Source organism: Oncorhynchus keta, chromosome 31, assembly GCF_023373465.1.
Source record: "Oncorhynchus keta strain PuntledgeMale-10-30-2019 chromosome 31, Oket_V2, whole genome shotgun sequence".
NCBI classification, from domain to species: domain Eukaryota; kingdom Metazoa; phylum Chordata; class Actinopteri; order Salmoniformes; family Salmonidae; genus Oncorhynchus; species Oncorhynchus keta.
In genome coordinates this window covers 3,163,609-3,185,417 of record NC_068451.1, presented here as the reverse complement: position 1 = coordinate 3,185,417, position 21,809 = coordinate 3,163,609, and the positions used below count along the sequence as shown (strand labels likewise).

Below are 21,809 nucleotides of genomic sequence, written 5' to 3'. Positions count from 1 at the left end.
CCTCCGCAATGGATTAGTCCACTGAGACTGGCACAAATCAGACAGGTGTCTTGTGTGTCATCAATGTTTAACAATTTGCGACCGCTCGACTAAAAAAAATCTCTGCCGACCAACGGCCTATAGACCAAACAATCGACCTGTCGACGAAATGGGGTCAGCCCTTAATGGCAACCACCCTGTATTCAAGCGCATGTTGTGTCTCAACCGATGGCGGGCACAACACAAAAACCTCCGATGTTGTGAAATAGGGTCTAAGCTCCAACACATGCGAATATGGAAAAAATTTGTGTTTTTAGATAATTGACATTAAAGTTGTATTTATTTATTATGGAACCTTTTTTTCTTCCAATAAATAATAAAAGTTTGACCACTTTGTAAGCTTTTAAATTATCTATAACTCAACCGTTTATATTTTCCAGTGATGAAGGCATGGATGTCGCATGGTAGGGAATGGGAAATTGTTGCACTTTGAGTACCTTTATCTCCTGAATGTTTTGGCATTCAGCTCCAAGTCACTTTCCGACCACTTTTTCCATGGGCGAACATATGGAAAGTTTAGCTAAAGCAAAAGGGATGCTGTCAAAAAGGGACTTAAACTGAATTTACCCTATAGGCCTGGGGTAAAGGGGGGTGTACTGTAGATCCTAAGTGGTACGATGGTCTGGGTGAGTGTGTGTGTGTGGTGGGCTCTGTTTGTGTTGGAAACAACCATTCCGCTGGCAAAAAGGGCGAGAAAAAAACAAGTGAATGGTTCAGTGCTCGGCCCTTTTAGCCTGAGCGAGGGATTCCCCAGGAAGGAAGTGGTTTGCACCCACTGCTATTCTGGGGGTCCCTCAATCTTCTGTTGAAAAAATATAGATATTTTATCTTGTTGTGCTTTTCGTCTCTGAGCTGAGAGACGAGGTCTTGCCTGGCTGTAAATATTTGCATGTCACCACAGTTTCAGCTTTGTTTCTTCTCAGCACTGTTTATTTGTGCATCTGCAATTGTGATTAATAAAAACCGAAGGGGAGTGAATGTAAGGGAACAAGAGAACCACAGTATTTTTGACTGGAACTGGAGTAAGGGTAATTCAATTTGTTTACCACCCCTGATCACCATGACTCGTTTATCGGTTATGTCGGAGTTGATGTGATAATTGAACTCCTGCACTGTCAGATTAAATAAATGGCACACACTGGCCTCTAATTGGCTTCAGGCAGAGATACACTGGAATGACACGGCTTCAAACAACTAACTATCCCTCAACCCTGACACACACACACTGTGTTTCGTTGAGCCCCCCCAGTAAATAAAGCATATCAAAGTGGCTCGTGAGTGGTTGCCTGGTGCCATCTGAAATCTCCCAGAGTGCAGTTGAGTAATAAAGTGGATGTGAGGGAAGGAGTGGCACTGGAAGTGGGGCTGCTCACTGCTAATGGGAAACAGAGTTGCTTCTGTTGTAGGTTGTGGTGAGCAGAACAGGTTTTGATCATGGAGCCCCGGCATTTTGGCTGCTAAACCGTTAGCATTGCAGTTCACCTCTAATAAAAATAAAAAAAGTTCAAAATCATCCCTGCAGACCCATGATTTGACATGACAAGTGAAGTGAACACGCCTCCCCACCTCCCTGTTGCCAGGAAATTTCTGCATGGTTTGATATTTACAGCTCATAACTCACTAATATTAAACAGAATCGTATGGATTCCCCCTTTGCCTCGTAACTTTAAAACACACATTGTGTTGAATATAGCTCTGATCAGACTTGTATGTAATAGAAGGTAGCCTATTATTCTTACACGGATTCAAAAAAAAGGCCTTTAAAACGCAACTAAACAGATTGATTTGAATCACCTTTTGAGCAAATTACAGGAAATAATTGTCTATACACTCTTCAGATCAGTGTGCTTCCCTACTCTTTGTGTTGGTTTCTTGACTCATTGTTAAGTGGTGTAAGCCTCTCACAATGTAGGCTATTTGAGCAGCAACAGTAATGACTGTTTATTTCCTCTTTTAGATCGCTGCTGATTTCGGCAAGGGTTCACTGTGTAACCATAGAGACTGGCTGCATTGTGTACAGAAACTTGATTGCCTTGAACTCTGATTTCAACACCACCTAATTTGTCTTGACTGGTCAGTCTTTTTTTTCTTTTCTTTTTTTTTTCTGCCTTTGAAGGTACGAGGATGCCAGCAAGCAGTATGATTCAATACTGCAAGACGATCCCACCAATACGGTAAGAGAGGAAAAACACACACTTAATTCTTATTTTGTTACAGTTGCGGTCCAAACATTTTGGACAGCGTTGAATCTGCTGAAAAGCTTTGGTATTAGTGGTGCGAGTTTGCATAGTTAAACTCCCCTTGGCCTTTTTGACCTCAACCACATTGCTGATCAGGCTCTCACCCACACAAATGACAAGTGTTTGAGGGAGTGGGAGAGGGGGGAGTGGTTCATGGTCTTAGGCAGTGTTGGACATGTGTGGTGGAACTAAGGCTAACCTAAAAGCCTGCTCTTTGAAGACGGTGATATATAGGTAGTCCTTAGACCCCTCCTGGCTTCAGGTTAGAGGTGTTAATGAAAAGGCATTTTACCGCTCATGCTTATCAGTCTCTATAAGTACATTTTCATAGTTTAGTGGTATTAAATTGGCACTTGTATATTTTTGTTAGTCATCATGTATGTTATTTATTACACGTGCACAGCATACATAACCTTGTTGGAGGAGCGGAATAGCTAATCATCTTTTAAAAACAGCGTGAGAGTAGCTCCTCAAAAAGCTGGTACTTGAGTGAAACCAGGGAGATCGTTCAAGATTGACTTCGAAATTGGACGTCTATCAATGTCCTGAGGATGTCGGGAAATGCCTTCAAAAACCGGCCACTATGGGGCAACAGTGAGTGCTATTACCAAGTTTTTGTTTTGCTAGGGCTTTGTGGACGAGGATGGAGGATGTGCCTAATCCCACGACTCGTGTGAGACTGCGAGAGCTTGAGCGAATCATGCTTTTGTAAGCCCATTAAAAAGTGTGAATATTTTTGTTACTCAAGCTCAACTCGTTATTAAAATGTACCTCCTATCAGTGTGTCACACACCACTTTGCAATGTACGCATGAGGCATTATAATCGTTATGATACCTGAAAGTTTTACTTTACCTCAAATAATGAGGCATGTCTTACCTTGCTTCAAAGTAGCCCAGTAAGCCAAAAATCCATCCATAGAAACCTGGAGGCAATTATTTTGACTTCATCATGCCGTTAACCAGCATTTCTCTCCTGATTTTATTGGTTTTCATATCAACTTTATTTCATTGTCCAGAAGCCAGTGGCCTTCTTAGTTGTTGCTATTCGAGTCCCCCTCGTTCTATGTTTCTAACTGAGATTGTCATCTGTCACATGGAACCGCTCGCATATTAGGTGTGCTGTTTTAGAACAGGGTTTTCCTGAAAAATAGATTTTTGAGAAAGATGAGCTGCTTTCATTACAGGAGTTCCATGTTCAGCAAGGCTAAAACCTTTTGACTGAAAGACGATAGGCTTGCTATTGTTGCATGCTTCTCTTAAAGAAGAATGTATATTTCTTGTATGCATGCATAGTATTTTCTGTTAGTCACACAATTTTACTGTCTGGATTTCTCATTTTATTTTTCACAGTTTGTTGACCGGTTAATGAGGGTCGGTTAGTCGACATCGATATGTGCATCCCTTCAGGTGTAAAGCCCAGCGTTCACTTCTGAACAGTAGAAACAGATATAGGAAGCCGTTTGGCTTTTACTCGTGTTCTTGTTATGTTATATCTTAAGCCCATGCACTATGCACTGTGAGATTTGTAGAGTATCTGGGCTCTGACAAGGCTGCTACTTTCCCACTATCTTGATCGCCCACACACTTGCTGTGTCAGTTCTATCCACATGTTGTCTTTTGTCTGTCATCTGTATTTCTGTCTGTCATCTGTATTTCTGTCTATCTGCCAATTAGTCTGCATTATCATAGTGATGTAGCAAAACTGTTAACACAAAACAATTCCAACAAATGCAACCCTCTGGTTTACGCAGCATTTTACCATTTGAGTCCGTCATATTATAAACGAGTATAGCCTTTAGATATGCACTATTGTTGCCTTAAAATCCATACAATCTTCTCTCAATTTATATTGAATTTCAGCTGAATGACTTGCAAGACCATGTCTATCCAGTGTTCTGCCAATCCCTGACCACCAACCCAAAACACATTGTACCTGCTGTTAATTGTTTCCATAAGGACATGTGGCCACGCAAGAAAATACATGTTTTAAAGGGTTTTCAAAAGAAACCATGACCTTATTTGTTTTGGCAGTCCTCCTGTAGACATTCAACAAGTTTCTGCGTTGCACCGACACATGGTCTTGCTTAAATATATTAAACATTTTCTCTTGGCTGGCAAAGTGCGAGAAACGAAGCATAAACATTTTGTTTTTTGGACACCTTGTGAGGATTCTGCACCTCATCGACTGTCTGTTTCAAACAAACGGAGGCCTTGCTGACAAAATCAATAAACTTGGGTATGCTCTGATGCAGTCACCTCCCCTTCTTTCTGTTGTGGAAGAATTGCCCCCTCATCTCTATCGGTTCCCTGGAATGTAACTGTCTTCTCCCCCTTGTTCAGACCCCTTTTCACCTTCGCTTTGTCATTTACAGTCATTCTTTATTTTTGTCTGTTTCTGTTGGACCAAACCAGTCACCGTTCTTCTATTAAAATGAGAGTTCTATTTGTTTTACACAGGTTAGATCCACCATGTCCTATTTCAATTATAAGCACATTGAATACTCTGTCACGGAAGACAAGACAGGTGGTGGGAAGGGAAGTGCAAGTTAGTTTGTATAGGCCGTGATGCCTCCAGAGCAACTGCTTTTGGTCGTCAAGTTACCAGTGCAGGCACTTCCACAACCTCAGCAATAAATATACTGAACAAAAATGTAAACACGACATGTAAAGTGTTCGTTTCATGAGCTGAAATAAAAGATCTAAAAAATGTTCCATATGCACAAAAAGCGTATTTCTCTCCAATGTGTTTACATCCCTGTTAGTGAGCATTTCTCCATTGCCAAGATAATCCATCCACCTGACAGGTGTGGCATATCAAGAAGCTGATCAAACAGCATGATCATGACACGTACACCTTGTCCTGCACTCTACATTGTGCAGTTTTGTCACACAACACAATGCCACAGATGTCTGAATTTTTGAGGGAGCATGCAATTGACATGTCATTGAATGTTAATTTCTCTACCATAAGCCGCCTCCAATGTTTTAGGTTTTGGCAAGCGTCCAACCTATGGAACTCTGGGTCTTTGCGTGTCAAAAAAGATGCACGTCAAATAACACTTTGACCAATCAGGACCTGAATATGACTGCACTTCACATAACAATTTAACGCGTTCATACATGTTTTTACGCAGTTTTTATACATTGATCACTCGTATTTCATACGTCACAATGATTCATCCATTTACGTATGCTCTAACGATGCCTCGCTCACCTACAGTGCTGGTCAGAAAAAAAGCTGATGGATGCAAACAATGTTCTTCCTCAAAAACATAGCACAATGACATTCTGTTTCAGTAGCTATAGTAGAGCTAGCTAACTACATAGCTAGGCATCGTCATCTAAAATAACCCCAATTTATAAAAGTTCTTATTTGATTAATGGTGGTCGGACCCATCTATGTGAAGCTAGCCACAATAAGGATTAGCCACAATAGTGGTCTTTGCGGTTAGCCTTCAAAATAAGTGTCATTGAAATTGATGCAAATGAGTACAAATAGTAGAATTATGCCATAATTGAATAAATCATAATAAACAAGATTGGAATGTTATATGAAATCAACAAAAGACAATTTGTTAATTTGACAAAAATCTGTTTAAATCACACTGGATGTATTAGACTTTAGAATTGCATTAGGGGCATACTTATTTCACTGTACAGCCTAACCTATGGATTGTGGATCAATGACACGGGGTATCAGTCTACACAGTGACACCCAGCTCTTCTTGCGGGACTCTGAAACAACTGAATTGAGCCACGTTTATTGTCAACCTGCTATGTGTATTAAACATGATTCCAGAGGAGAAACAATACTGCATGGATGTTTTGGAGTCTGAAAACTCTCATAAAAAATATATTGGGTATTGAGTAGACTGATACCCCATTTCATTGATCCCCAATCCTTAGGTAAAGCTGTTCAGTGCAATTTGAATGTCAATACACACAATAGGATGACTGGGTAGGTGATTTCACAGTCACAGTCCCACGATAAGAGCTACAACGCCAATATTTGCGTAAACTCTTCACAGTTGTGTTCTGTGGGTGTCACCGAGTAGACTGATACACCTTTGTTGCTTCACATTCCAACCTTGTTTAATGTTGTCTAGTCTAAATATCGCATGATTCCACCAATTGTAACCTTCTGCATCACATTCAGAGGTACTTTTATTTTGAAGGCAAAATGCAAATTCCACTGTTGTGCCTAATCCCTACTGTGGCTAGCTTCACAACAACCCGGTCCGGTCGAGCCTCACTAGCCAGATTAAGTTAGCTGGCTGTTTCTAACATTAGCTTTGAGCAACAGGTTTAAGTAGTTGCTATTTATTTTCATGAAATTCAGTTGAATTTCAATAGGTGAACAAGTGGCTACCTAGCTAATACTTACTCACAAAGCTGGTTGTATTGGGGCTAGCTAGGTACCAAGCTACCACAGATGTCGCTGTCGAATAAATGTAATGCCTTATTACCTTATTACCAACGCGGTATTGTAAACTCATCGTTCGTGACCGGTGTTTGTAGACTTTTTTGTACAGCTTTGACAGTGCTACTGATAGTGGTGGTAGCGCTTGGCTTGCATGTGCAAATTCAGCACACACAACATTCTATAGTAGAATTGTGTTATTTGACATGTCAAATTAAAATGTTATTTAACGCGACCCAAATGACGTTCCATACCAACTGGCCTCACAACCGCAGAACACATGTAACCACACCAGCCCAGGACCTCCACATTCAGCTTCTTCACCTGCGGGATGGTCTGAGACCAGCCATCCCGGGCAGCTGATGAAACAGGAGTATTTTTGTCTGTAATAAATCCCTTTTGTGAGGAAAAAAACCCATGGTGATTGGCTGATCCTTGCTCCCCAGTGGGTGGGCATATGCCCTCCCAGTTATGTCAAATCCATAGATTAGGGCCTAATGAATTTATTTCAATTGACTGATTTCCCTAGGGTCTAAAGTTTTAGAAATGGTTTTGTTCGCTGGCTTTAAAAAAACAAAATGGCATAAAAATCAAGTCAGGTGTTTGTCAAATGTGTTCAATTGTGGATTGCCCAGCCTACATATTTTGCTGAACTCCTCCGGCGAACTCCAATCCACAAGTGTCTGTGACAGGTGGAAGAGAGATTTCAGTATATTTCCACCGTCTGGTTTATTTTTACAAAAGTAATAATGGTAGCTAGATTTAATCTTTCAAGCTAACTTTAGATAGTTGTTTTCCAGTTGGGAAACACTGAACTCTTTTAAATGAATACTTTGGGTTTTTGGCAATGAAGCCCGTTATCTATTTCCCCAGTCAGATTAACTAATGAATACATTAAAAAGGGACATCAAATTTGTATCTCTCACCCAGTATTTTTGTAAGCCCATTAGCTAGCTAGCATTGATAGTTCTGTCAATTAGCCTAATTGTGCTTAGTTGTTCGTGCCATTTACTACATTTGAGTATGATGGCTGCAAACTGAACCGTAAGAGACTTAGGTTATATACCAGTATCCATTCATTGACCGGTTTGGATTTTTATAACGGTATTTTTATGTATAATTTAGTAATGACAAAGTAATTATAGCAATCATCCGTATTTATTAACAGTAAGAAACTACTAACAGCTCAGAACTAATCGCTAACTTGCTAGCACGCAAGTCAATGACTTCGACTGCCTGAAATCGCTGACCAACCCTAGTGGACAAAGTAAGAACTGCAATTTAAACTGAAAATGCCAAATCAAAAAGGAGAATCATTTTTTTGTTGACAAAATAGAGGCATAACCACATGCACAACTGCAGAGCATTTAGCACATTCTAGACAGTTAACTTAATAATTATAACATATCTAGCAGGCAAACATTTAGTTGTGAATTCCTGAAACTAGATCACCTGGCATGTGCTGCACAACAGTGAGTGACTCAAGGCTCCGGTCTCTCATTGTTGTCTGCTTGTTAACAAACACCATGTGACTGGGGTCTACCGGTAAGCTCCATAATGGAACAATGATATGGTAGGTGAAATGAAGAACGCAATTTTCCCCCCCTAATGTATTACACAAGTTGACTGTGAGTATTTACTTAAAATGAAACTACAAATATTTAAATGTATTAAAAAAAAACGTGTACTTTTCCAAATACCCTGGTATACCGTAAAACATTTCAACCTAAACTGAACTTGGAAGGGCAGAGTAAAATCAGCCTTCGCAAAGGACAATGTTTTAGGCAGACTTCGCTGAAAGTCTACCAGGTCCTGAATTATCAAAGGCTTTCTAGGAGCTTACCTATGACACATAGTTTACTTAATGGGTAAACTAGTTAAAATATGCATTTTCCTTTTCATTCTTTGGTTAGTGAAATCTTCTCCAATGGGAAATGGGAGGTGCCTTGGGAATTGTATCCTTGAGGGATTGGTGGGTACTAGCACTCGCTAGTCAATCAGAGCACCACCCAGGCAATGTCCTGGGGATGTGATCAGTCTGTTTCCTGATCTCCAAAGGCAGGATAGATGTCACCCATAACACCAGCGCCCTTTTTGTTAAACCTGAAGGCGGGACTGGAAACAGATACTCACTGTCCCCTGGTGTCTTCCAGACTAGGTTTTTTTCTCCCACCAACCCGTCCTGGCTGGTGAGGGTGTGGTGTGGACGGGGGCTGACATGATTTAGGTCACCTGTCTTTGAATGAAGGATCTCCACTGCTCCCAGTCCAGCATGTTCTCTAACATGTTCTGTACGATGAGGGAGGGGATGGAGCTCAAAGAAATGGCGGAAAATTGGCGACCACAGCAAGGACTTGTGAGGCATCCCAGCATGCCGAGCTGGAGATTGGAAACTGAGCTGTTGTAATTACAGGCTGTGGAATAGATGTGGTACCCATTAACCAAAATTGTTGAATCAACAGAAATTGCTCAAGGTTTCTCTGCCATGGCGGTGTCCAAAGAATGTGTCGAACTCTTAGCCCTTCTATAGTTTTATTGTGTTCCAATACCTACAGCAATGATCTGGAGAAATTCTCCTTTGCTTGCGTGAATGCATTTTTGTGCTTCTCTCGTATTTTTTTTTTTTTTTTTTCTTTGAGAACTTTGACTAAAACTTCATTTATTATTCATTCGGAGTCCAAATGACACTGGATGATTCATCTGATATATGGAATTCCGGCCCTCATTTCATCCTAATTGGTGTGTAGAAACATAGCTAGTATTTATTGAGAAAGCAATTGAGGTCACTGAGAATCCCTTACTGAGGTTAAATGGGAATTGTATGCAATTAGAGTGTAGAACAAGATAGTTTTTACGGAGGTCAAGATGCACTCAGTTTTCTACTGAGCTGAAACTAGATCCTGTTGAAATTGAAAATATTGGCTTTTTGCAACCATATGATTTAGGCACTATTTAGACAATGCTTCTTTTGATTTCTGGATGCCTTAGTATACTTTGATTACAAGTAAAACTCCCTAAGCTCTTAGGCATTTGAAACATCTGTAATAATAGTTTATTCGTTTACTGTACACATGTTTTACTCTGAATTTAGTGTAATTGTTGCTTTTAATGCATTAATACCTTCACCTACTAGCTATTTCACAACAGTGGCACAGAGCGTCGTTCATGGTCCCTCCCTTTTGTCCCTGTATTCTTCTCTCTCTCCATCTCCTCCCTCCATTCTCAACCCCCCCCATCTCTCCCATGTATGTTATGTAACATTATTATAACACAGGCTATCTAGGTGTCCAGTGTAGTCCTCACAGTCAGAGCTTGGGTTGTGGTCAGTCCTTCTCAGCGAGAGCCAGGGGTGATTTAAACAATCCAGTGCTCCTCGAGAACCCTAATTAAAAAAGAATCATGACAACAGCAGGATTATCCCTGCTGCCAGGTTCGTCTGGATCATTAGTTTGGAGGGGGGGAGGGGGGGGAGGAGCGGTTTGGAAGAGCTCCGCATTTAATAAAGATCTGTGTGACTCCTTCGGGGTGTTACTCCTTCGGGGCTACCAACTTCCATATGTTCTGAGTGAGCCCCAAGTGGTTCTTTATCGGGAAAGAAGGACTGGGAGAGAGAGAGAGAGGAAGGGGGAAAGAGAGGGGTGTGGGGTAGGCCAACAATTGCAACATCCACACTGAAAGTTGGTGTTCTGGCATAGTTTTGGTATCGGACGGGGAAAAATACATATGTTAGCAATTTGGTTAGAAGTGAGTATAAATTCCTTAATCTCACATAGCAACAAGCCCCAGTAGAATATGGTCCGTGTAGAATAGTTTGATCTTTTGAGGAGATATGTGTTTTATGAGCAGAGGGGGAAGAGAAGAAGTAGTTGGTGTCACCCCCCCTTCCCCTACTCACTCAGATTGCTCTGTAAATGAATCTTAATCCTTTTGAATAATATTTTCTTGACAATGCTTGTGTTTAATTGTGTTGAGGACCACTCTCAAACAGAAATTCACATGGTATGTGTTTATTTTAGAAGAAAGGCAAAGAATAATACAGGTCAAGAATAATCTAGATATTTATTTTTGCTGACTTTAGGTGAGTGTGTGTCCTGTGTGTGTGTGTGGGCTATGTAAGCACCCTAGCCAGGCTGTAGTGCAGGTCCCTGTCCCAGGGTGATGAATAAGTGGATTTATTGTGACGGTGGTGTCAGTGGATGCCCAGATTTATGGCAGCTCAGACATGACTCATGCACAGCCCACAATGGCTTTGGTTTTGAGTGTGGGAGAAAGGAAGCCCCACTCAATCAAATGCCAGTCCATAAATAAAGTGGTCCGTGGCAGGCAGGGCAGCACCATTCTAATGGCAACAGCAGCCCGCCGTTAGACAGACAGACACACACACACACACACACCCTCCAAAATGCAGCCTGGAAAAGTCAGAGGGGACGTAATACTTTCTGATTTAGATTGATGAGAATCCAATCCACTTTAAGGTCACTTCAACATCAAAATGAAAGAAAAGGCAATTGGACGCTGAAGTAAGTTAGCTAGGCTTCAGAAGCTCATTCTGAATGTGCTGGCCATTGGATTTGGGGTAAGGCGATGTTTTCCCCACTTAGTGGATGACTCACCACTATATCTCAGACTCTAAGCTCACACGCCGACTCTTGAATGTTGACTCATAATTTGTTCTTCCTTCCACAGATATAGCCTAGCTAACCATTACCTCTTATGAGATGCTGGCACATCAATTTTAAAGTTGCCCCATAACAATATCAATAATAGTAGGGACATCAGCATTTTAAGTAGCGAGGCTTCTCACCGCTGTGTAAAAACTGTAACAGAAAAGTGCTCCGTTAGGTTGGTTCATGCAGTCAATATCTCTCTCCTAATTTGAAGATATCTCTTAACTGAAATGTTATGATTTGATACTGAACATCACATCAACACCAGCGCTGTTGGCTGATGTTTCCGCAGAGAAAATGTCAAATCCTGATTCCCACCACTACAGTCCTCCACTCCACATAGATTTGGCGTTCTGTGAACTCATGATCCCTATCCCCAGGGGGATCGGCTAGGAGCAGAGGGGGGTGGCTTTGACCAACACCCCCCCCAACTTCCACCTGAGCACAGTTTCAAGACTCCCAAACTCATTTAACACGTCCCCTCCTCCTTTCTCTCCTCTCCCTTTTATTTGTGTGAGCTCTGATGAGACCGCCTCTCCTCGGTCAAACACTTGAGGAGCTAAGACCTTACTAATCCTCTGTTGATGCTGATCTCCACAGGCGGCGAGGAAGAGGAAGATCTCGATTCTGAAGGCCCAGGGGAAGAGTGCCGAGGCCATCCGCGAGCTCAACGAGTATCTGGAGCAGTGAGTAGTGTTTTACAAGGAGATTTGGACGCCCTCCTCCTCACGCACACCTCCCCTGGTCTTTTTTAATTAAAAGGGGGTTTGCATTCGATTTGAGCCGGGCTGGGCCACAACCTGTCCATGAGACCCCCTCAAGTCTACTTAACCCCCCATCTTGGGAGCTCTGCCTGTCTGTCTATGTGAGCCTAGTTATACAATGCCACGATTTGGATTGATTTGAAACGTGGCGATTTCAGCTATTGTACTTTACATTAGAGTGGTTATTGTTGATGATCCTTTTGCTAAAGAAGGGTTCTAAATTTCTCACTGTTTTACAGGTTCGTCGGTGACCAGGAAGCATGGCACGAGCTGTCGGAACTCTACATCAACGAGCACGAGTGAGCATGGCATTTCCTTATCGCATTCGTTTTAACTCATTATCTACATGACTTGTGACGTTTTGACTGACTTACTCCAGTGGTGAGAAGAACCTGTGATCGTTCCAGATTTTGAGTGTGTTCTCACTCTAGTGCTGTGCCAGCACTCCCTGGTGTCAAGACCTTGAGGCAGCACCTTATCATATCTCCCAGGGGCATCTGTCAGCTTCTAACAGACTCGGGGGGGCGAGAGTGTCTGTAAGCAGTAACTCCTCTCCTCTCCCAGTCTCGGTGGCTGAACTGACGGCTTGATCCCAGAGGAGATATATTAGGATGGGCACAATGGAGAGGGGCGTTGAAATACCTAACTCAACCAGGGGTCCGCATTGGGCCCCTGTCTATGTTTGTCACATGGAGAGGAGAGTAATAGGATTTTGACCCTAAGCCCCCCCGCTCATACATATGGGGTGAAGTCAACCCCCGACTGATATCTCTGTTGCCAGGGGTAATTGTCAGCCTCCCAAGACAAGAGCATTGCAATACATTTTTTTTGTTTGTGTCACTTTTTATCCCTCCTTAGTTGTCTTGGGGACTTAGGAGTCAGGGAAGCAGCCGTCTTTCACGGAGGTGTGTTTGTGTGTGTGTGTGTGTGCAAGCAGCACACCGGCTCCGTGGTCACCCTGGCAGGAGGGCAGTGTCTGCAGGAATGTTTAGCGCAGTGAGAGCTTCTTATTGGATATTTCATGTTTTTGTCCTGAGGGGCTTTATTGCTGTAGTAGAGGGAGGATTATCTCCCAGCTTAGCCAAACTTTTGTAATATCACCCCATTCACTTCCCGAGCCCCTTATCTACAGGCATGTCCATTTCTTTTCTTTCTTTTCTTTATTTTGGGTTACAAACTCCCTTTTTTTCCCTCACCCTCTTCCGGACAGCATGGCATTATCGCCTCTCTTTTCCACAGAGAGAGAGGGAGGGGAGAGTGGCTGCAGAGAGATTCCCAGGAGAAGTTGATGGCACTTTCTTTCCAGAGCCAGAAAAAAACAGAGGCTGATGGGGGAGAGAAATAAACGCCTCTGCCCTCACTGTGTAGCACCCCGCAAGCTAAACATATACCAACCACTCATGGTTTCTCACCTGACATTGTTACATGGCTCTACAGGCATCAGTGTTCAAACATTGACAGTAATTAATAGCCTAACACAGTGGGAACCTTTTTAAAATAATCCTCATACCGCTGAGTGATATTCAAACGTTGAGATTGTGCCTTTCTGTTATTGTTGCCTTGAACCGCTGAGACGCTTCGACTCATTGGGAATCATCTGAGCTTGTAGTCCTGTTGAATTAGTCTTTATTTAACTACTGTCTATCGGTTCAGATTTGCCTGGTCATCCGATGGCGCATGATGACTTTCTGTGGTGAGTTTTCACAGTCTAATGGAGGAATCTTGATCCGTTTGCCCAGTCTAGTTGGGAAAAAGCTTTGGGCTGGAATTCAGTCAAACTGGTATTACAGTTGGTAGCACCAAAAACCAACCATTGTTTGGTGTTCAAAGAAAACAAAGCCAATGTGTGAGTCAAACTAAATGTGCCACCACCACAAGCTAGCAGCGTGGTCTCTGAGCCCAGGCTTAGGGAGTTGGAGCTGAGTGGTGGTGATGATGGTCGGAGGGTGAAGATTGGAGGGTGCGGTACTGCAGTCAGCCAGGGCTCTGCCTGGTGATGGAGGCTGCCTCTCCTCTCGCCGCTGCAGGCTGGAGCCACTTCAGGAGCACATCTGAAAGTCTTTATGGGGAGGAAGTAGTAATTGTAAACAGCCCCCCAACCTTCCAAATACCCCGATCTCCCTCCCTCTCATTCGAACTTGCCCCTCACTCTCCCCTACCACTCTAATGCTGCTGCTCTCTGGCTTTTGAAGTCCTTTAGACCGATTCTAAATGGGCCGATAGTCTCTTCATGTCGTGCGAGGCAGCATTTGGGCGTTTCTGTTCCCGCCAATATACCCAGCTTGCGTCAGAGCGTCCCCCCCACACACTTCTCCCTCTATGTCAGTGATGGCTACAAATTTGCATCCTTATCTTGCGTCATTTATGATCCCACCACCACAAGCACCATTTTTGTTTTTTTCTGCACATTTCCAAGCACATACAGCATATGCTGGATCACGTACAGTCTCTCTCTACACTACAATTGAGTGCTGGGTTTTGTGTTTTGTCCGATTTTGGTTTAATAGCCATGTTTTAGTGTTCTGGGTTCATGTAGTCTGTCAAGGCGTGGGAAATTGTGTGTGTGTGTGTGTGTGTGTGTGTGTGTGTGTGTGTGTGTGTGTGTGTAATTCTGAGTGTGTGCTGGAGAGAGAAACTTGCATTCCCTTGGACGGGTCCCCTGAAGGAGAAACTGTGTATTAGATGTGTAATGGTTGTAGATTAGCGTGAGGTCAACAGCTCAGCAGTCTGCTGAGAAGTGATCTCATCTGAGTAGGGCACAGTGTGCCAGTTTCTACTGTAGCGCTGACCTCAGGAAGGTATTTAACTAGACATTACCAGAGTGAAAAACACATCGCCAGACAGACAGATTGATCCTGTGTGTCTGGAGACCCCCGCTCCTCTCCTTTTCAATGTTCCACTTTCCAAAACTGAAGAGTTTCGCCAATATAGACATAACCACATAGGCCACCAGATCCCCTTAGTCTGCAAATAAACTTAGTTTGTTGGATGCATCTTCCTAGACTCAAACTTGCCAAAATGGACAGTAAACCAAGGCAGCAGTATAACTTTCTGTCGAACAAATTTACACTCTGATTGGAATAGGTAAACTACATCACAGATGAAATGGAGCACATTTCCCCCCCTTACTATTTAAAAGCTCAAAGATTAAATGTCCATCACTAGTGGTCATCAATCTATTCTATTCATTGTTCCCTTGTTTCCACAGCTATGGAAAAGCAGCTTTCTGTCTGGAGGAGCTGATGATGACTAACCCTCACAATCACTTGTACTGTGAGCAGTACGCTGAGGTAGGTATGACTTCTGCATGTCCGTCATCAATGGAATAAGGTTTTCTCCCAGCCCTCTACGCGAATGCTCTCTCTCACATGGAGGAGCCGGCCGCTGCACTTAACGGTCAGCAGGAATACACGCTCATGAATGTCACAATGTTTACACGGCTTGTCATGTCGTCATGCTTATTCAGATGCCGTGTAGGCATTGCGTAAGCCCCCCGGCCGGCACGCCTCATACCCGTATTTGAATGCCTTGTCTCACAGGTGAAGTACACCCAGGGGGGGCTGGAAAACCTGGAGCTGTCCAGAAAGTATTTTGCCCAGGCTCTGAAGCTGAACAACAGAAACATGAGGGCCTTGTTCGGTCTGTATATGGTAAGTTTGCACATCTAACCGTCGCATGATAGAGAAGTGAGGGAGGGGGGTGAAAGATCAACAACTCATCCTTTTTCTCCTGTTGTTTGTCAAACTGTGCAGGCCTGCTACTGCCTTTGTGTAGCGACCATAGAGCCCAGCTTTCAGATAGGTCAGGTCAATGCTTGGAAAAGTCTGCCCCTTCAAGGTCTCTATGTTGGTAATATTACCCCTCTAAGCTTTCGTACAGGACTTTTTTCATGTTTATGACCAAAAATGACAAAAATAAATAAAGATCAGTGGCAGGACGGGGAAAAAAAGGAAAGAGAGGGCACTGCCTCCCTCCCACGCTCTGTCAGTCCCAGCAGCCCCCGGCCCAGGTTAACGTTTTGATTTCGTCTGAGCCAAATGCCCCCCTTTCATCTCCATATTTATTTAAACAGGAAGTTGTCCGTTAGCACCAATGCATCATATGTAAGTGAGTCCTGACATAAGAACACAAACGGAGAGTGCAGGAATAAGGGTGGGTGGATGGCCAGAGCAGAGAGAAGCAGCGACACAGGCCTTCCAGTGTTTTCTCTCTATTGCAACAGGGGTTCAAGCAGGTAAAACATCTCATACCCGGAAAGGGTCACAACCACTGGATCCGTTCATGGTCTTTGAAGGGACAGCTTCACTTTTATAGACTACCCTTTCATTTTTCTTAAAGTAGTCAATGGGGTTAAAGTTAGCTAATGTTATTTAAACTAATTGAAACTGTAAATGACTGTCTCTCCAGGCCCGTAGACTACTTTCAGGGTAAATGGAGAAAGAGGTAGGTCTAAAAAGGTCTTCAAGGTGCTAGCTAGCCACAGAACATGCTTAAAAAAGCAGCATCAATTCAAGACCTTCAGATCCCTTAACCTCCAAATGTATTCCTGTTCACCTATGTTGGAATTCCGACCCGAGTTAGGCGCACGTAAATGGAACGTAATTATCTTTGTATGCACTTTTCTCTCGACACGTTGGCAAGCGCTAGGTAGATGAGTAAGCCATTCTGATAAGGGGATTGTAAATAAACATGACAATGGTTTTAGATCTATTTCACCATGCCACTGTCAGTTCTACCCACATTTAGAACTGTCACTCTAGTGTTCCTTTCCTTAGATTTTGCATTATTCCATAGTTAGCTTAGCTTTCTTTCTTTCCTCTGTCACATTTGTGTGGTAGTTCCTGAGGATCGCTAGTAGTTGCGCAGTCATTTGGGACACGCACGGTTCGCAACGACTGGACTGTTCTCAACACAGTTCCATGATTAGTGTGGGTTATTAGGGTGGACTGTTCAACCACTGCGGTACACTTTTCTCACCTTCCAATATTTTATGGATTGAACCATTTGAATATGTCAGCGTTCAGGATGAATCGAACCACTGTATTTTTGATTCACCGATTATAGTTTGTGCGTGTGGTTTTTAAAAATGATTCATAAATACTTTCCTAACCGTAAATAATATACAAGATCAGAATATTTTTGAAATCTAGCAATTGGTGTTGAAAATATGACAAATATGCATGTATTTAGGCCTACAATGCTTTCTTTCATTGATCCCTAATATTCTGAACCGTTCTCTCTATATATATTTTAGTGAATCTGTCGAGACAATTCAGATTAAAGGTACACCACATTTTAAAGGGATGGCTTTAGATAAATGTACTGAAAACTCCACGAGAAAATCTGTTCCAGCAAGTTTTTTTTATTTTTTATTTTTTTATTTTACCTTTTATTTAACCAGGCAAGTCAGTTTAGAACAAATTCTTATTTTCAATGACGGCCTAGGAACAGTGGGTTAACTGCCTGTGGGAGGGTTTGAATGAAATGTATTCAGTGAGCGCAAGGGAACCACGCCTGCAAAGCCCGTTACGCACCTGTATAAGGTAAGTCTGAATGCCAACTACTGAAGTGTATAGGAAAGGCATACATAGTTATGTAGAGGACTTTATTTTCCTCTGTCAAATCATCCACTGCCACTATTTTGGCCTAACGCTGGTTTCAGGTTTAAATTTGATCATAAAAAAGTTAGTGTCCACAAGGTCCAGAGTTGAAATCCTTGACAAGTGCAAGTTAATTCCCGACATGGGATTGTGCCAAGGCAATGACTTTCTGACCATTTCATCTGCTTCTGGATGACAGTGAAGCTTTGTGAACACCACCGAAGGGCAGCTCCTCACCAAAGAGATTTTTGATTGGTTCAGCTTAGTCGTTCAGAGCACCTGATTACACCTGAGTCGTTGGTAGCCGTGACCACTGTCAGGTTAGTGTTAGCCAGTGCTGTGTCTCTGCACTAGCGGGGATCTTCACATGGAGGAAGACATCATTCTGGGGTAGTCTGTCGGAGCTGACATCGTAAGCCGGAGGTTATGAAGAAATCCAGAAGCAAAAGCGTATTTTTTTTTAAATAAAAGGGGGGAGCAAGGTTGATTTGGGGTGTAGTTAAATTTTCAGTATGACCATGGGGACTCCTTTGAAGTGCTGCCCGTTCAAGCCTAGTGGGGTTTGCACTTCGGAGACGATGGCAGTAGCATGGGAAAGACATGGGTTTTGTGGTTCTGAGGGGAGCTGGGGTGGGCAGAGAGCATGATTCACATCGCGCTTCGCTCGCCACAGCACCGCGGGTTCTGAAGACATACTGAAGACATGCCGGGCCCTGTCATCACCGGCTATCTATGGTGTTGGAGAAATTAGGGCCCATTAGGCGATACTGCCCTTGGGGGCTGGGGAATTAAATAAAGCACTCACTTTTTCCTCTTCTGTTAACGTTTTTTACATGTCGTCGGGCCAATTTTTTCTCGTCCTGCCCACGGTGGAATTGGTTGCACATTCATCTCAATTATGCTTTTATTGCGATTTTGATATGACGACACCTTTCTTTCTTTCCTCTCCTCTTTCCTCTCTCCCTTGCTTTCCACTCCCTTCTTCTTCCCCTGTGTAGTCAGCAAGCCACATTGCTGCAAGTCCCAAAGTGAACGCCACGGTGAAAAAGGCCAATGTGAAGTATGCTACTTGGGCCACCAATCAAATCAACCGAGCCTATCAGGTGAGTTATGCCAGGTGTCTACTTTAATAATGAAAGCTACACTATTTACATTTTAGTCATTTAGCTCTTATTCAAAGCGATTTATAGTAAAGTGCATACATTTTCCTACTTTTTTACTGGTAATCGAACCCAGAACCCTGGTGTTACAAGCGCCATGCTATACCGACTGAGCCACATAGGACCTTTCCCACTTGCCTTTTCCACTTAACTGTTCCTATACCACAAGGGTAGTCAACCTTGGTTCTGTACTGCCACAGGTACTTCATGTATTTGATTGAACATTTCTGCTTTAGACCAGGTGATATTAATCTAGCCACTGTTGGTGAGGTTATTGGCAGAATTAAGTGTGGTACCTAGGGCTGTTACGGAGACCATATTCATCAAAACAGTCATGCTTTTAAAACTCACTGTTAGGAAAAAGATTTCACCTCTCTGTGATGATCAATTTGAAGAAAGAAACTGAGTGAAAACATGGTCGTTGTGGATTTTGTTTCAAAGCCAAACACAACGAAATGGACAGCGCTTTCTAAGGTGATGATTAATTCAAAGCATTAAGAGGTCACATGTAGGACACCCATACATATATTACATATATTATATTATATTACATGTATGAGCCCATGCCCGAAAAAGAAACCTGAATTAAAATAATGTTTGTGCCATTATACAAGACATAGCCTACCGCATATTATGCAAGGCAGAATATTTAAAAAAAAAATTAAAAGCACAGGATTTTATGTATTTTGTACATTTTTCTAGCCGATTATTCCCAAATTTCAACAAATCCACTTTTGAGTGTGGACTGTATTATTATGCATACTGGATGGACTGGTTACCATTGCGGTGCTCCAAACGTTCTATCTATGAGTCTGGGAGAGAGTGTATAGGCTTAGTCGATGGTGTTGGTTCATTGATTGTGCAGGGCAGCTTACAGATTTAGCCTACAATTATTGTGAATTTGATTTTGAATAGCCTAGTACTAGGGATTTATTTTCTATTTTCATAATCAATTGGCTGGTACATTTACCTTTTTTAGCTACAGTATCTCACCACTGTGCATTTCCATGTCCTCTTATCTCCTTCATTCCTTTCTCGAGCGAGCAGAGATGGGGAGCTGTCAACAGTTTAATTAAATATGTTTTGTTGTGAAAACATGTTACTATCGATTTTCTCGAACAGATTTAACTTGTTTTCCCAAACGAACACTTCGTAACTGCAGGAACACAAGTTGGAGATCCCATGGCATACAGGGTTTGGGCGGAGTATTACCTGTCACGCAGCGAGAGGCTGTATGTTCCCCAAACAATGGTTGATGCGTGTTCTTATAAGTCCAGACATTTCTATATGCAATCCCGTGTGAAAGCAGAGTTTTGATGGTTGCCACTAAAAAAGAGGAGGATCCCAGCTGCTACTATATTTAGGTGCATTGCTCAGCTGCTCCACTATTAAACTGGAGTAGCCTACCCGGCATGATTTAACTGCGGGAAAGCGGCCTCCATTCGCATATGGATGACTTGTCTTTTTTCCCCCTTCCACTACTCATTTGATAATGGGCCATTCTATGTCAAAACCAATTTGACATATTAGTGAAGATTTAATTGAGAATAGTCTGATGGGTGATATATGATCACTTGATGAGAGAACAGGGTGTGCAGCCTGAGGCAAGGAATGGCAAAGTTTTTTTTTAGCAATAAAAGAAAAAGAAAAAATATATATATATATATATATATATATATATATATATTCAATAGCCTGTAGTTTCATCATGCAGCCCATATATGTTTTGATTTCTAAGGTTTGAATCATTAACAACTAACTCTAAATATAGAGTAATAGGACCTGTTTCAATTATCACTTTTACGCCCAACATAGCCACTTCATATGCGCACTGTCCTTTCTATTTTAGTTCAATTATATTATACTTACAATAAAACCATAACATCGTACAGCCAGATAACATACAGTAGGCCGTCTCATATTCGGTTCTTCTGAAATACATTTTCTTCATATCATAAGGTTTCTTTAGACCTGCCAAAATAAATAATGGCTTTATTGTGTTGGGGTATATTAAATGGATTGATTAGACTTTTTGTAGAATGTAGATGTTTCAAAGGTCAGCGGCTTGTATGCATGGAGTCCTGGAGGATGCCTAACATGTTTGTTAATTAACGGTAATTTACCTTGAGACCAGTAGTCTTGACAACATCCAGCTGCCAAAATGTCATGACCACCACAGCCCTAGTGGTGCATGAATGTTTGGTACGAAATCCTGCAGTGGCACTTCAGGACCAGGTTTACCTACCCAAGCTATGCAATAACTTAATCCCTTGCATACCCTTGAGTCCTTGGTCTATGCGAACCACCCTACTTACCCTCTGAGGCCACGGCTGTACTGAGAATGGTTTTGACCGGGGGGGGGGCAGACAGTCCACCTCAATTCAGTCTCTTACTGTTTGGGTAGATTTCAGCTAATGTGTTGACTTAAGACCACAAGGCCCACTCTGATATATTTTTTTGTTACTGTGCCTGTGTTGAATCATGTAAGAAATGACCAGTAAAAGTCATTATTATGAGCAATGATTTAGGAATCCTTGAGTAATTATTAGCTAGGTTGCTACTTGTTGTTCGGCTATTGAAATTGTACTTCGGTTAATGAAAATAAATAGCTAGCCAGCTACTTAACTCTGTTGTCTCAAGCTAACATTATAAGCAGCCAGCTAGCTTAATCTGGCTAGTGAGGCTCGACCAGACCGGGTTATGTGTTGTGAAGCTAGCCACAGGATTTAGGCACAATAGTGGAATGTGCGGTTTGCCTTCAATATAAAAGTATGTCATTGACAGTGATGCAAATGAATACAAATAGTAGCATTATGTTGCGCTTTTATTTTGAAGGCTAACTGCAAAGTCCACTATTCTGGCTAGCTTCACATAGATGGGTCCGACCACCATTAATCAAATAAGAACAGTCTTGTAAT

The 21,809-nt window shown here is 42.3% G+C and overlaps 1 protein-coding gene across 1 annotated transcript in view; it reads left to right on the top strand.

The window, feature by feature from the left end:
- Positions 1–21,809, top strand: part of emc2 (ER membrane protein complex subunit 2) — a 52,506-nt gene that overhangs the window by 22,857 nt on the left and 7,840 nt on the right. Inside the window, exons 5-10 of the mRNA XM_052489333.1 lie at positions 2,156–2,213; positions 11,968–12,053; positions 12,371–12,430; positions 15,340–15,421; positions 15,671–15,781; positions 18,730–18,834. Coding sequence (XP_052345293.1) covers positions 2,156–2,213; positions 11,968–12,053; positions 12,371–12,430; positions 15,340–15,421; positions 15,671–15,781; positions 18,730–18,834 — 502 coding nt within the window. The remainder of the gene's footprint in view (positions 1–2,155; positions 2,214–11,967; positions 12,054–12,370; positions 12,431–15,339; positions 15,422–15,670; positions 15,782–18,729; positions 18,835–21,809) is intronic.